General features: G+C 36.8%; 1 protein-coding gene across 2 annotated transcripts in view; it reads right to left on the bottom strand.

Annotated features, from left to right (window-relative positions):
* Positions 1 to 16,191, bottom strand: part of NEK10 (NIMA related kinase 10) — a 221,231-nt gene that overhangs the window by 131,648 nt on the left and 73,392 nt on the right. For both annotated transcript variants that reach the window (XM_026708233.2, XM_087916775.1), the window contains exons 20-22: positions 15,356 to 15,401; positions 13,354 to 13,475; positions 11,760 to 11,862 (exon numbers count right to left, since the gene is read on the bottom strand). In XM_026708233.2, the coding sequence (XP_026564018.1) occupies positions 11,760 to 11,862; positions 13,354 to 13,475; positions 15,356 to 15,401 (271 nt within the window). The remainder of the gene's footprint in view (positions 1 to 11,759; positions 11,863 to 13,353; positions 13,476 to 15,355; positions 15,402 to 16,191) is intronic.

The raw sequence follows: 16,191 nt of genomic DNA on the forward strand, positions 1-16,191 counted from the left end.
TGCCGTGCAGATTCTGCTAGGGTGTATCCCTAACAGTTGCCCTCCTACGGCCTCCTCCATGTCTCCTGGTGTACTGACCTGTCTCCTGGTAGCGCCTCCATGCTCTGGACACTACGCTGACAGACACAGCAAACCTTCTTGCCACAGCTTGCATTGATGTGCCATCCTGGATGAGCTGCACTACCTGAGCCACTTGTGTGGGTTGTAGACTCCGTCTCATGCTACCGCTAGAGTGAAAGCACTGCCAGCATTCAAAAGTGACCAAACCATCAGCCAGAAAACATAGGAACTGAGAAGTGGTCTGTGGCCACCACCTGCAGAACCACTCCTTTATTGGGGATGTCTTGCTAACTGCCTCTGCTTTCCACCTGCTGTCTATTCCATTTGCACAACAGCATGTGAAATTGATTGTCAATCAGTGTTGCTACCTAAGTGGACAGTTTGATTTCACAGAAGTGTGATTGATTTGGAGTTACATTGTGTTATTTAAGTGTTCCCTTTATTTTTTTTTGAGCAATGTAGTACTAATACTTCACAGATCTTTATTCTTTCTCTCTGTTAATGCAACCTATGATTGCATTGGCTCTTTTGACTGCTGCTACACACTGCTGGTTCATATTTAATTGATTGTCCACTAGGGCTTCAAGATCCCTCTCAACAGTTACTGCTATTGAAACCTGGCTCAATAACAGTCTATGAGAGGGATCTTGGAATCCTAGCAGAATCACTTACATATGAGCCAGCAGTGTGCAGCAGCAGCCAAAAAAGCCAATGCAATCCTAAATTGCATTAACAGAAGAAGAGAATCAAGATCATGTGAAGTATGGATGAAGATTACTATAAATACATGGGCATCTTTTAAACATATTTTAAGCAATCTGAAATCAAGAAGGTCAGTAGTGAATTTATCACAAGAGTGAAGAAGATAGTAAGTCCAAACTGAATGCTAGAAATACCATCAAGTGATTAACACCTGGGCAATTCCAGACATTAGATACAGAACTAGAAGTCCTGTATAGAAAGATCAGAAAAATATTGACAATGAATCATGACATCCAGCCATGCGGGAATGGTAACAGATTCCATCAGATTTTAAAACCATTTACATTAAGAAGTATTTGGTCAATTTTTGTGTGTTTGATTTATCCCACTCCCACCCACCCCGCCAAAAAAATTGTACAGTCATTTCTTTACCAGGAAAAAGCGATTTTAGAACTATCTGCATTCATTAAAGCAACCACACAAAACTAGCAAAAACTTTGGCCTAACAATACTTGTAGAGCAAGCTGCTTATGCATATACTGGGGATAAATTCTACATTTACCAGTACTGATTATGTTACATAGTTAGGTAATGACAAGTCTTTAAACAAACAATCAAGTTCAGAGAGCACCAAGGATTTCACTGATAGAATATTATCAATCTAAACAGTGGAAAATTTTCATTCTAGTTCCTTCCATATTTCTATTATATTTCATACTAAGATTTTCCAAGTGTTATTTTAAATACACAATATAGCAGATGCTATTCCAATCCTGTACTGAAATAGGTTGACTGGGCAAAAGGAGAGATCTCCAGTTGTAATGCATGAGCACCATATAATGGCTATTTCTTTATGTACATCGATTTTTAGAAAACACTAACATGCAAGTATATATTTATGTAAAGCTGTTATGATTCTCTGCTGCATATTAGCTTTCCATATGCATGAATTGTTTTTTAAACCTGCACCTGAATTCAGAATTAGTACTGGAAGACAGAAAGAATACATTTGCTGAACTTTTGAATACAGTCTAAATGCTCTCACTGGTTACAACAGATCAATCATAATTGCTTGCAAGCATGCAAGAATACATACAAAAGCAGGTGGATGTTTGCATGCAACATTCGCTTTAAACAATATTTTATTAATATTTTAATTATTTATGTTTCAAGTATCAGAATCAATCATTTGGTTAAGCACAAGCAAAAAAAGAAATGATCCAAACCAAAAACAAATGGAAATTATTTATAATTATACAGAAAATATATTTCCATGCTTTATAATCTACACTAATATACAATACAATAGACATGATTTACAATATTAGCGTCTGATGAATGCCACTGAAATGTTTCATCAGAAAATTAATGTTCACCTTTGCATCTATCCAACAGCAAACTCATGTTAAAATTAATTTTAATAAAATTATCCTGTTTTGGTGACTAGCAAGATTATAAATTACATATTCCTTATTTAAAACAAAAATTCATTATATTAATCTCAATAGAATAATGAAACTCAGTAGATTATCCATATTCACATTTCCATTGTGAATAAAGAGCAGCTCTACCTGTAGTTCAGAATTTTACAATTAACCTGACAATGGCCTAAATTAAGGTGTGTAAATCTTTCAGGATAATTTTGAACCTGCAGAACTCTGCATTATTCTCAAAGGATTGAGGTGTGCTATGTATATACTCTCTGTGGATTAAGCAGGACCAAAGCCACTGCACAATTTTTTTTAAATTTTATTCTTTTAATAAGACTGGACAACCACCTATCTGAAATGTTATTGGGCAGGATGTCAAACTCATGGCCCGTGGGCTGGATCCAGCCTGTGGGGTACTTAAATCTGGCCCACGGGGCCATCCTGGAAACAGCAAAGGACCAGCCTGCATTGCCTCTGCCAGAGAAAATGGAACTCAGGAGGACTGCATGCACCCCCCAAGTTCCATTTTCGCTTGCAGAGAGTTGCAGGAGGCCATCCCAGCCAAAAAAATGAAGCTCAGATGCCCATTTTCACTGGCAGAGCCCTCAGGCCACCACAGGCACTCCTGACACAAGCTGTCCAGGCCCACTCCGGCTCCCCGAGATCAAACACAACCCTGATGCAACCTTCAAAGAAATCGAGTTTGACACCCCTGATATAGGGTCTCCTGCTTGAGCAGGGAGTTAGACTAGAAGAATTCCAAGGTCTCTTCCAGCTCTATTCTGATTGATTAAAAAAAAAAAAACCTTTGTCAAACCAGTCAGTTGTAGTCTTGTCTCTATGTACCGCATGTTGACATAGAGCAGCGTGACAAACTCAATTTCATTGTGGGCCACATCAGAGTTGTGGTTGACCTTGGGGGCCAGGTGGGTGTGACCAGGGTGGGTATGGCTGGGGTGGGTATGGCCAGCTTCCTTCTCATTCCCATCTCTCTCCTTCCCTCCCTCCCTCCTTTCTTTCCTTCTTCCTTCCTCCCTCCACTCCTTCCTTATCTCCTTCTCATTCCTTCCTTCTTCCCTCCCTCTTCCCATTCCTGGGGAGAAGTTGACTGCCCCTGCTTTTAAATGTGGCCCTTATTAAGAGCCGGGGGTGCCCACTTGGATACTTGCTGCTTGTTTTTTCCCAAAAGAAAAAGAGAAATTGCTGGCCCTGGGTCGGCATTGGAGCTTCTAAAGGATTTGAAAAGCCATTCTCTTAATTTTGAGGTCTCACTTTTTGGGGAAACCCCACCCCTCCTCTCCGTGCCTCCTTTGTTTCCAAGAAAAAAAGAAATTGAAGTAAGGGAGAAGAGGGGGGAGAAAAAAAGCCACACACACACACACACACACAGAGGAAACAAATCCGAATCAGAGAAGGGACCCTTACAAGTCCAAGTCACTGCTTCCTCTGCTGCCATTGTCTTTTCTTCCAAAGAAAAAAGCCTCCAGCCCAGAAATGACACTCCCAGAGCCAGAGAGCCATGCTGCGAAGCAAGGAAAAAGAGGGGAAAAAACTCATGATTTTAAAAACCCAGAGAGAAACAGTTTTTGCAGTGGAAAACTGACATTTTTAAACATTTAGCTTTTAAATAACAGAATAACAGAATTAGAAAAGGACCTTGGAGGTCTTTTAGACCAACCCCCTGCCCAACCCGGAAATTATGTAACATTTCAGACAAATGGTTATCCAATCTCCTCTTAAAAACCTCCAGTGTTGAAGCACCCAAAATTTCTGGAGGCAAGCCATTCCACTAATTAATGATTCTAACTGTCAGGAAATTTCTACTTAGTTCTAGGTTGGATGTCTCCTTGATTAGTTCCATCCATTGCTTCTTGTTCTATCTTCAGATGCTTTGGAGAATAGGTTGACACCCTCTTCTTTATGGCAGCCCCATAGATATTAGAATGCTGCCATCATGTCACCCTTATCCTTCTTTTCATTAAACCAGACATACTCAATTCCTGCAAACATTCTTCATATATTTTAGCCTCCAGTGCCCTAATCATTTTTGTAGCTCTACTCCAGGGGTAGTCAGCCTTTTTATACCTACCGCCCACTTTTGTATCTCTGTTAGTAGTAAAATTTTCTCTAACCACCCACCGGTTCCACAGTAATGGTTATTTATAATGTAAGGGACAAAACCCCGACCGCCCACCATGAAAACGGGAACACCCACTAGTGGATGGTAGGGACCAGGTTGACTACCACTGCTCTACTCTGTACTTTTTTTTAGAGTCTCAACATCTTTTTACATCATTGTGACCAAAACTGGATGGAATTTTTACAAGTGTGTTTTTTTAAACAAATTTTATTAAATTTTCACCTTTAAAAACAAATTATATATACATTTTTTGCAGTTGTTTGTGACATCATTAATTCCATTCTCCTGTATATATATATATGTGCACCCATGGGATCACCCCTCTCACCTGTCATCGCAAACCTCTACATGGAACACTTTGAAACACAAGCTCTAGAAAAATATGACCACAAACCCAAACTCTGGCTCAGATACGTAGATGACACCTTCATAATCTGGCCACACGGGAAAGAAAAACTGAACAACTTCCTCACACACCTCAACAGCCTACACCCCAAAATACAATTCACCATGGAAACAGAAGTTAAAAATCAACTTCCCTTCCTAGATGTCTTGGTATACAAAAAATCCAATGGCTCCCTAGGACATACTATCCACCAGAAGAAAACACATACAAACCGCTATCTGCATGCACTCTCACACCACCACCCAGCACAGATCAATTCTGTAGCTGAGACACTCATCTCCAGAACAAAATGCTTAGCCAACGAACAACACCTAAAAACCGAACTACACACTCTCTCTAACATACTAATAGCCAATGGATTCCAAAGAAAGAAGATTACCCACCTAATCCAAAAAGAAACCCCAACCAAAATCCAAGACAGAGAACAAGAGAACGGCAAAGCCCTCCTCCCATATATAAAAGGCACTACAGACAAAATCAGCAAGATCCTCCAAAAACACAACATTAAAACAGCATTCTGCACAAACAGAAAAATATCCGCCATCCTAAGAAACCCTAAAGACAAAATCGAGTTAGAAAACCAAGGAGTATACGAAATCCCTTGCATCACCTGTCCCACCACATACATTGGACAAACTAACAGAAGAATAAGTGCACGCATTGAAGAACATAAGAACTCAATCAAAAAAGAAGAACTGACCTCTTCCCTGGTCCAACACCGCAAAGCCACAGGACATGAGATTGACTTTAAAAATACTAGAACTATCGCCAAAACTGAACACTTCAACAACAGAATAATCAGAGAAGCCATAGAGATAGAAAAACACCAACACAGCATGAATAAACGAGATGACACCTCCCGCCTACCAGCCATTTGGAAACCCGCCCTCATGAACAGACGAGTACCTAACATGAAGAATGACACCAGACCCACACCCACGAGGGCCACACAAGATGCCACCACCACACTTCCACGTAGAAAGCAGACTCACACCCACACAGAAGATGAGACACGACCACAGACCAGAAGCCACACTGCAGCTGCATCACTACCCACTTCAAACTCCTCCGAGCCATACATGAAGCAAACTGACACCCACCATGAAGATGCAGCACGACCACGAACTCAAAGCCAAACAGCAGGATCACAGCTCACCAGCTCAAATCCCCCAGCAACTAAGACTAACCTGAGCACAACCAAGCCCCCACCTGAACAGAACACACCTCCAGCCAATCAGAACACGGCCAACCCCCCAACCAATCAGAATACAACCAAACCCCCAACCAATGAGAACACACCCCCACCCAATCAGAACACAGCCAATGCTAGATGCCAATGATAAAACATTTTGTACACATTTCCTTTATATTAGGCTGCCAGTGTTAATTTATAATTTTTGGTCCATAATCTTTCCCAATCTTCTAATTGTATACTGTATCCAAAAATTTTCATCCAGGTTGTCATTGTTGGTTTCACTGCCTCCTCTTCTCTGTCGAATTTTAAAAAATAATTATACATTTTGGTTCTAAATTTTTCCTCTGATCCTAATAATATTTTATCTAATTGTTGTGGTATTCTATCTATGCCAAATTCTTCTACATCCTTTTTGTATTTTGTTTGCAGTTGTAGATAAGGCCACCAATCTATCACCATCCCTTCCTCTTTCAATTTTTGGTTTGTCTTCAGGATCCCTTGATCATCTAATAATTGTTTATATCTAATCATTTTATTTATATCTAAAGTATCTGGGTATATCATAGCTTCCATAGTGGAAAGCCAGCCTGGTATTTTAATGTAATGCTTTTTCTGATTCTATTCCAGATCTCTAATAGTGCCTCTCTTATGAAGTGTTCACACTTCCTACAAGTATCTAAATGTACAGCCTTACGTTTCTCACCAATGAATTTCATTTTGTTAGTTAGGGCACACTGTTTAAGTCTGTAAAGATTCTTAGTATCTTGAGCCTATATTCGGGAGTGTTAGCTATTCCTGCCAGCTTGGACAATAAGATATACCTTCTATTTCTTAATCACTTTATTTTAAATATGCAAAAGAGTCTCTTTTCGGTTGTAGTGTGTTATTTCTTTTTAAACAATTATGCCATTTTAGAAATACTATGGGTGCTAAACAACAAGGAGGAAGAAATAAAGAAGCTTGGAATTTTTTTTCTTTAATTGGTCTTTGACAAAAAAAAACACATTTAAAATTTTAAAATATAGTTTGCCCTTTTCTATTAATCTGCCATGATTACTTGATAATGGTATTTATTACTAGTAACTAGTGAGGTACTTATTATGGGAAAGTAAAAGTTTCTGATTTTAACTGAACCTAATTAGCCAAAATAGAACTTCAGTCTTCTAACTGTACTATCTGTAAGTTTTGCTCTTTGACCACAAGAGGGAGTCAAAGATTATAAAACAGTGGGAAAGCAGAATTTAATTTAATAAACAAGATGAATACCAAATTACTGTATAAAGGAGAAACTAATCCATCTGGATCTCATGAGAAGCATTTTGGAAGAATATTCAGACAAAATAATTTAAGCAATAGGAGTAAAAATTGATAATCTAACAATGAAATCGAATGAAGAAACTTCTCAAGCAATTATAAGTGGCAAAAACCAAGTAAATTATAAAATTGAAATACACCACGAACAGTAAGGCTATTCATTATGAGAGTGATTTAAATAAATTTTTTCATTTGTCAATGGAACTAAAAGAAGAACTTCAGGTACCTCAAGCCATAACAGAACAAATTCTGGACCTCATTCCAAATCTGAATTAAAGATTGATACACAAATAAAATTGTCCTGAAAAAAATATGTCAAGATTTTGAAAAAGAAAGGTTTCTGCATGTACAACAAAAATTTTAAGAGAAAGATTTTATTTTGTTGAGACAAGTTGAAAGGGGTGACTTAAACTGAATACAAAAGAAGAACTGGAGTCAGAAAGATGGATTTTTTTACTGACTTAATATATCTAAGTAAAAAAAAAAAGATTTAATTTGGATAAGAAAAATCACTGCTTTTAACCTATTTCAGTCAGTATTAAAAGGTGAATAGGATTTTTGCTAAGGTTTATAAAACATTATTGAAATTGAATATTGAACATTACTATGTTCAATATTGCATAATTTTAACCTAAAAAACCCCTTACAAAATCATGCATTAAAAGTCTGTTAGAACTGTAATTGTAAGGATGGCAATTTTTTTAAAAAAAAAAAAGATTTCTAAAGTGAATATAAAACCAATACCAGAAAGTTTCTCACTAGGTCAAAGATAGTCAAAGAAAGTCTGGCACTTTGTCTTTAAATCTGTTGACAGTGTTGAAAATTCAGTATGGGCAAATGAAAAGTTCTATCATCTCCCACAATTGAAGAATAGATGGAAAAAAGCAGTGGACTCAGTAGAGGTGGCAAAACCAACTAGAGTAAACCAAGAGAACAATTTATCCAGTTTCATTTCCATGTGAACTTTGTTTCTGGATTTTATGCTCTATATAGAAGAAAAAAAATGTCTTTGAGTTTAGGTTTTGAGGATTGCATTGATTTTTTCACTATAGAAAAGAGCCTTTTATTATTCAAAATGCAAAGCAAAAGTTGGCATTATAATTGCATTCAGTATTTTACTGTGTTGAAAGGAGACTGAAGTCACTGCTTTTTCTTTTCCATTTCTTTTTATCCAACATCCTCTTTCACACTTTTTCTGATTTTATTTTCATTTGTATTTTATATTATAATAAATTATATATTATAATTGGCCAAGTTGGTTAAATTGAAGTCAGACTCAGACATGGACCGTGTCCAAAGATATAAAAGTCAATATTAACTATCATTAGGGAAGAACAATTGTATGGAATAGCAGCAGGGATTACTCATACTTTATTATACCTATATACAAATAACCAATAGGATAAGTTAGGTATGTCTTTTCTGTTTCATCCATCAATGTGTAAACATAATTTACATAAAACAGATACAGATTAAATAGTGATGATAGGGACAGAGATAGAAAGATAAAGAGAGAGATATTGTAGATATTGTAGACAGACAGAAAAACAGAATATGCAAAATATTTCTTCTGAAGGAAAAATATAAAACATCTGATCTAAAAACAGTAAAACAGGCAAATACAACTTTGAATAAACAGCAAAAAAATGTAAACAACAGCATTATTTAAATAAGAAATAATGGTTAGAGTGCAGTACTGCAGGCTACTTCAGCTGACAGCTGGCTGCCTGCTATTTGGCAGATCGAATCTCACCAGGCTGAAGGTTGACTCAGCCTTCCATCCTTCTGAGGTGGGTAAAATGAGGACCCAGATTATTGGGGGCAATATGCTGATTCCGTAAACTGCTTAAAGAGGACTGTAAAGCACTAAAAAGTGGTATATAAATCTAAGTGCTATTGCTATTAATTCTGGAAAATATACTATTTCCACACAGAGAGAATGATACATATATATTTAATTGATACTGTATTTTCTGGAATGTCCATTAAAAATAGCATAATATTTTAATTTATACAGAAATAGCTCACTATGCTACATTTTTAAAGAAATTTGCAAACAAAGAAAAAGAAAAAAAGAAAAGGCCACATCTAATACCTATATTGCCATAGTATTATTCATATGATCATGACATTCATCTGATCTTATTTTCCAGTAACACATGATACTATATTTAAAAAGAGGGAACGTTCCTCAACTAGATAGTGCCACTTATTGTACTGAGATAGTGCCACTTATTGCCTTGATTGCACTGATTGGAATGTTTTTGAAGATGCCTCTGCAGACCTAGATGAGCTCACAGATACTGTAACATCATATGTTAGCTTCTGTGAAGACTTATGTGTACCAACAAGGAACCTGCAAATATATAGTAACAACAAACCTTGGTTCACAGCTAAACTTAAGCAGCTACGTTGTTCCAAAGAGGAAGCCTACAGAAAAGGTGACAGAATGCTACACAACTAGGCCAGAAACATTAACAAGAGAGATAAGAACAGCAAAAAGAAGCTACTCTAAAAAAATTAAAGAATCAAATCTCAACAAATGAACCAGCAAACATGTGGAAAACTCTTAAAAACATCACTGGCTTCAGCAAACCTCCTTCCCAGGCAGAAGGAAATCAACAACTAGAAGATGACCTGAATGTGTTTTACTGCAGGTTTGAAAAGAAACTACAGCCACCTATCTCCACAACCCACATCTCAAACACACCAACAACAGCCAAGCCTCCTACAACTGGCCCCAATCCATTGGGTTCACAACCTCTGGTGATCACAGAAAAAGAAGTGCAAGAACTATTACACAGACAGAAGCCAAGAAAACCACCAAGGCCAGACAAGACAGCTCCTTCTTGCTTAAAAGTCTGTGCTGACCAATTGGCCCCCATCTTCACCCAAATCTTCAATAGATCACTAGAGATGTGCTATGTGCCTTCCTGCTTCAAATGTTCTACCATCATCCCAGTGCCAAAGAAGCCCTCCATCAAGGAACTGAATGACTACAGACCAGTTGCTCTAACATCTGTAGTTATGAAAATCTTTGAAAATCTTGTGCTGTCCCACCTGAAAACCATCACAGATCCGCTATTAGATCCCAGGCAGTTTGCATACTGAGCAAATAGATCGACAGATGATGCTGTTAACATGAGTCTGCATTACATCCTACAACATCTTGAATCTCCAAATACCTAAGTAAGGGTCCACTTTGTAGACTTCAGTTCAGCATTCAATACCATCATTCCAGACACTCTCCTAAGTAAATTAAACCAACTAGCGGTACCTGAACACACTTGTAAGTGGATCATAAGCTTCCTAACAGACAGGAAGCAGCAGGTGAAGCTAGGCGGAATCACATCCGATACCTGTACAATTAGCACAGCCCCCTCCCAAGGCTGTGTGCTATCCCCACTTCTCTTCTCCCTATATACCAATGACTGCATCTCAAACGATGTATCTGTTAAAATACTGAAGTTTGCTGATGACACAACAGTGATTGGTCTCATTCGAGACAACGATGAATCTGCATACAGACAAGATGTTATACAGCTTGCCTCGTGGTGTAACCAGAAAAATCTGGAACTGAACACACTCAAAACTGTAGAAATGGTAGACTTTAGAAGAAACCCTCCTATACTACCACCTCTTACAATATTAGACAACACAGTATCAACAGTAGAGACCTTCAAATTTCTAGGTTCTACTATATCACATGACCTAAAATGGACACCTATCATCAAAAACATCATCAAAAAAGCACAACGAAGAATGTTCTTTCTGTGCCAACTCAGAAAGCTCAAACTGCCCAAGGAGCTGCTGATACAGTTCTACAGATGAATTATTGAGTCTGTCATCTGCACCTCTATAACTGTCTGGTTTGGTTCTGCAACCCAACAAGACAGACACAGACTTCAGAGGATAATTAGGACTGCATAAAAAACAATTACTACCAACCTGCCTTCAATCGAGGACATATATACTGCACGAGTCAAAAAGAGGGCTGTGAAAATATTTACAGACCCCTCACATCCCAGACATAAACTGTTTCAACTCCTTCCCTCAAAATGATGCTACAGAGCACTGCACACCAGAACAATTAGACACAAGAACAGTTTTTTTTCCGAAAAGCCATCACTTTGCTAAACAAATAATTCCCTCAACACTGTTCAACTATTTACAAAGTGTACACCGTTACTGTTAATCTTCTCACCACTCCTTAACACCTACCCACCCCCACTTGACTGTTTCCTAGTATGATTTGATTGTTGATTGTACCCTATGACTATAAATGTTGTATGTTATGATTCTTGATTCTTAATGAATGTACCTTTTATGTATACTGAGAGTATTTACACCAAGACAAATTCCTTGTGTGCCCAATCACACTTGGCCAATAAAGTATTCTATTTGAGATGTTTTTCTGAGTAAATGTAACATATTATTACTAGCTTATTATTGATATCAACATCCTGATTATTTTCTATCAAATGTCAATAAGATCATAAAAATAGAACTTACTGATTGTTACTTTATCCTTATCTCCCAGCATGATATTGTTTGGAGTGAGGTCTCTATGGACAATCCTTTTCTCTTTGTGCAAATACCGAAGAGCTAAACACAGCTTTATAGTAATAATAACAACTTAATACAATATAAAGCCAGATACATCAGCACTAATTAAATAATTTATTTTAATGGAAATAAAGTTCTGAAACATAACAATATAAAATAATAATTTATGACTGTTTTATAATAAGCAAAATGGCTATCACAGTTCATTAGAGAATCAAAGTGTACTAGTCCCTTTTTTTTTGCTTTGCAAAGCAGCTGACAGCACAGAACAGCTGCAAAGGAAGAAACTTTCCAGTTAAGTGCTGCATATTGTTTTGCATTTCTTCTAAAAGGGAGGTATATATGAACTCTATCATTAAAGGGGAAGTGACACAGAGTTTTATTTTTGCTAGATTATTCAAGAGAGGGATTTGCCTTTAAAACGATGGTATTATGGATCATCTTGATAGACCAAAAGTTTCATGATCAGTGACTTCTAGTGACAATTTTGCAAACAAAATGAATATGGATACTTCTTCAGAAGGGATAAAATAATAGATAATTGTTTGATAAACATCAATATATTATTTATTGTATGATCATTACAGATGGAAAACCATGTTAGGCTATGGTGTCAAAAAAAGAAGTAGGAGTATGGCAGTACCTTTTCCAGCTAACAAATAAATTCACAAAAGTTTAGATCTTTTAAAAACATTTGCTAGTCAGAAAAGGTGCTGCCACATTCTCTTTTTTTGCCATCATAGCCTAATCTTACATATTTTATGTTATATATGACTATACCACAAATGCAGGTTATGAATATAGAGAGCCTGTAATACAACCAAAGTTAGCCTTTTCATGAAATCACTGGGAAACTCATGTTTGCTGGAATGTGTGTGCTACTGATAAGTAAAGATTCTGAGTGTGTGTATATGAATGATTTATTGTTGGTGATACCAGACAGAGCATTAGTGAGTGTACGGAATGTAGTGGAGTATTGAAACGAAAAGTGTAAAGTTCCTGACGTGGCTGGGGCAAGATGTAACATACACATGGATATTGAGTAAACAAGTTGGGTATAAAGAGAACACTGGAATGACCCAGACCCCAAAGTTTGAGACGACTCTGGTTGAAGTAGGGGATGCCCTGAGTCTACTTCCCAGCCCACTCTAATGCAGCCTGATCATCTGTGTTGAGAGTATATATGAGTATTGTGTGAATGAGTAGCCTAGTTGGCCAGCAATATTTACAGCAACTTGCATAGTCTTGTTGGGCTCAGTAACCTGATTAGCCTTGTTAGGCATAACTTGTAGTAAGATAACTTTGAAATTACACAAGTATATGTACAAATATAAAGGAACTAACTAAGCTTAATTGCATGCTTGCCTTGCTTTTTGTCCGAATAATTCAAAAATAAAAGAACTATTGGAAAACTTCACTTTGAATGGCTTGAAATCAATGTTACGACACTAACATGGTTTTCAGACTTTTCAGTTCCTGATTAACTACACGACCAGAAAACATGTAGGGTAAAGTAATGAAGACAACTTTAGGTTCTTACTTGAATAAATATATTCCATATTCTCTCTTCTGTAAACTGTTGTTGTTTTTCCTTCAAAGAATGAAAATGTTCTCCAAGGGGTGCTCCTTCTATGAGCTCCATAACTATATACAATCTATCATCTATATGAAATTAAATAAAAAATAGTAACAATAATTTATTTCTGTAAACAATAGTTATGCAGTGGAAATCAAGCAGGCCTATTTCTTGGAGATTCTGTAGCATAAACGATATGTAAAGGCAAACTGATTATTCAGATGTTCTCACAGGAACATAGCACCAGATACCTATGCCCTGACCTATGCATTCAATCACTTAATGATGTCTCTCAAAAACTGAACTGCGTAACATCAAATCTAATTCACTGACTATATGATATTAGTTACTTGGAACAGATTCATAGTGGTAAACAAAAAAAATATATCTACAACTTCATTTATAGTTAAAAATGCACAATTTTCAACAAGTCTGTTGAGATTCTCAATTATACAGGTCATGGTTGTTCCAAAGGTGCTTTTTCAGGAGGCAACTGGACTTCCTTGTTTCTTTTTTTTTCTTTGAAGACGAAAAACAAGAAAGTCCAGTTGCCTCCTAAAAAAGCAACCATGACCTGGATTACTGAGAATCTCTGTAGACTTTTAGCTATGCAATTTGGGATAAACACCCTTTGAATGGTGTGAGAGTATGAACAGATTTCCAGAAAAATTGCAGGAACCAGAAGCATTACTCAGATGCAAATGATCAGCTGCCTGCAAGAAATATAAATCCTTCTATTCCCCACCATCCTGTCAGAGCTGAAAAAGCTTTTGGGTAAAAAGTGAAATGTCTTCAAAGAAAAAAAGTCCAGTTGCCTCCTGAAAAAGCACCTTTGGGAATTTTCAGCTACATGTAAAGGAAAATATTTGTAGCTCAGGGTTGAAATGAGGGCTCTTTGGTGCTGTCTGAGCTTGTTTGTTTTCTTGCAAATGTTTAATTACCCAAACTAGGTAACATCATCAGCACTGTATTGTAAGCTGCCAGCATTGTTATGGTTGGGATAGTTTGCCAGCAAATCTAAACAAACCACTGTAGGTCTGTAGTTAATTGATTTGTATATCAAGAAAATATCAAATGTGAAATCTCCTATAATGCAGTCTGTCTTGAAGAACAGTCTTGGGCAAATTAAGGTCTTTCAAACTCCATTGGACTGTAGCTGCTGAAAGACAATAGAAATTTCTGATTTGAGAAAGATACTAAAATGGTAATGTAAATAATGAACCTCCAAACTTCTCTATAACCATCAAGAAAAAAATAGAGAATCATGGCTCTATGCCTACTTGCCTACTTATTCAAACATCCAACTTGACTTATGACTACAACTGAGCCCAAAATTTCCACTGCTAAACAAGTGAGTTGTGCCCTATTTTACAAGCTTACTTGCCATGGATGTTAAGAGAATCACTACAGTTGTTAAGTGAATCATGCAGTCATTAAGCAAATCTGGCTTCTCCCATTGACTTCGCTTGTAAGAATGAAAGTTTCAAATGACAATCCAAGGACACCAGTTGCTGAAACTATCAGTTAAGTGTGGGAATGCTGCAATGGTCATAAGTATGAGAACTGGTCATAAGTCACTTTTTTCAGTGCTGTTAAAATTTTGAACAATCATAAGTCAAGGACTATCTGTGTTCTCCCATACATACACAAAGATACATCTACAGTAAGTGCAATCCCTGGTTATTTAGAGATTGCCTATTCCTGCTATCTAGAAACCTCAGCTCTTGAAAAGACAAAGTCTTTTTTAAGCTAACATAATACAGCATGTTCAAGCTTCTCATTTCTGCTTCCAATACATTCCCTTTCCTTCCCTTGTCTTCTAACTAACAATTTAATACTTGTGTAAAAACAAAAGAATCTTCTTGAAGATGTAATAAGTAAACATTTCTGGCATAGTCCTTGACTTTTTAAGAAATATTATGAAAGTAATACACTGTGAATTGTAACTTTGTAGATTTATACTTACTTTCTAAAAAGGTTCTGTGGTATCGTACAACATTGGGATGATAAAGCTAAAATAAAAATGTACAAATGTTAGATTAGATGTCAGCAGTCTGCGATACACTGGTATGAACCAGTACTCCAATATTCTTTCCTTTTTTCAAAAAATAAGAGTGTGAAAGGAAGCACTAAGTACCTTCATACCTACCTTTAATCTGTTATCAACCCTACCCTAGAAATTTTGTGGCAAATCAGTACAATTTCAGTCTGAATTATTTGAAAATGAGAGACTTTTAGGAAGTGAAACACATCCATTGCTACCCTCAACCCCTCTTCTTCCAAGAAAAAATGGACAAATATATTAACCCTACCCATTCTAGAAGCAGTATAACATTAAAGGTGATTTTTCCTCTAAATGGTAACTATGGCAAGTTAGGTTTTGAATATTGGAATGTCTTTTGGCATTTGGGTGGCATTAATGCTTATTTGAAAGGACTGCACCAGTGAGAGATAAAAAACACCATCGATATCACAATGTCTCTATTATATTTTTAGAGCTTATTACTAATTGCAGTTTTTTTCTTGATTAGTCTTCAACTGCAAATGTATGAATGATCTTATAACTCAATCAAGGCTTGCAACAGGTTAAGAGGGGCACATATACTATAGCAGTTCCCTAATTCCCTACAAACTTACTAGGGATGAATAGGAACAGGTAGCAAGCAAAGAAAAGCCTGAGCAGGATAATAAAAGTAGGTAGCCAGCACATATTCAGGGTAGCATATTAATTAAAATCACTTTAACTGGCATCTAAACTGTAATTAAAAAACTTCCCCCAACAATTTTTCTGAAACTTTTTTT

Source organism: Pseudonaja textilis, chromosome Z (genome assembly GCF_049901715.1).
Source record: "Pseudonaja textilis isolate UNSWEBS1 chromosome Z, rPseTex1.2, whole genome shotgun sequence".
Lineage (NCBI taxonomy): Eukaryota > Metazoa > Chordata > Lepidosauria > Squamata > Elapidae > Pseudonaja > Pseudonaja textilis.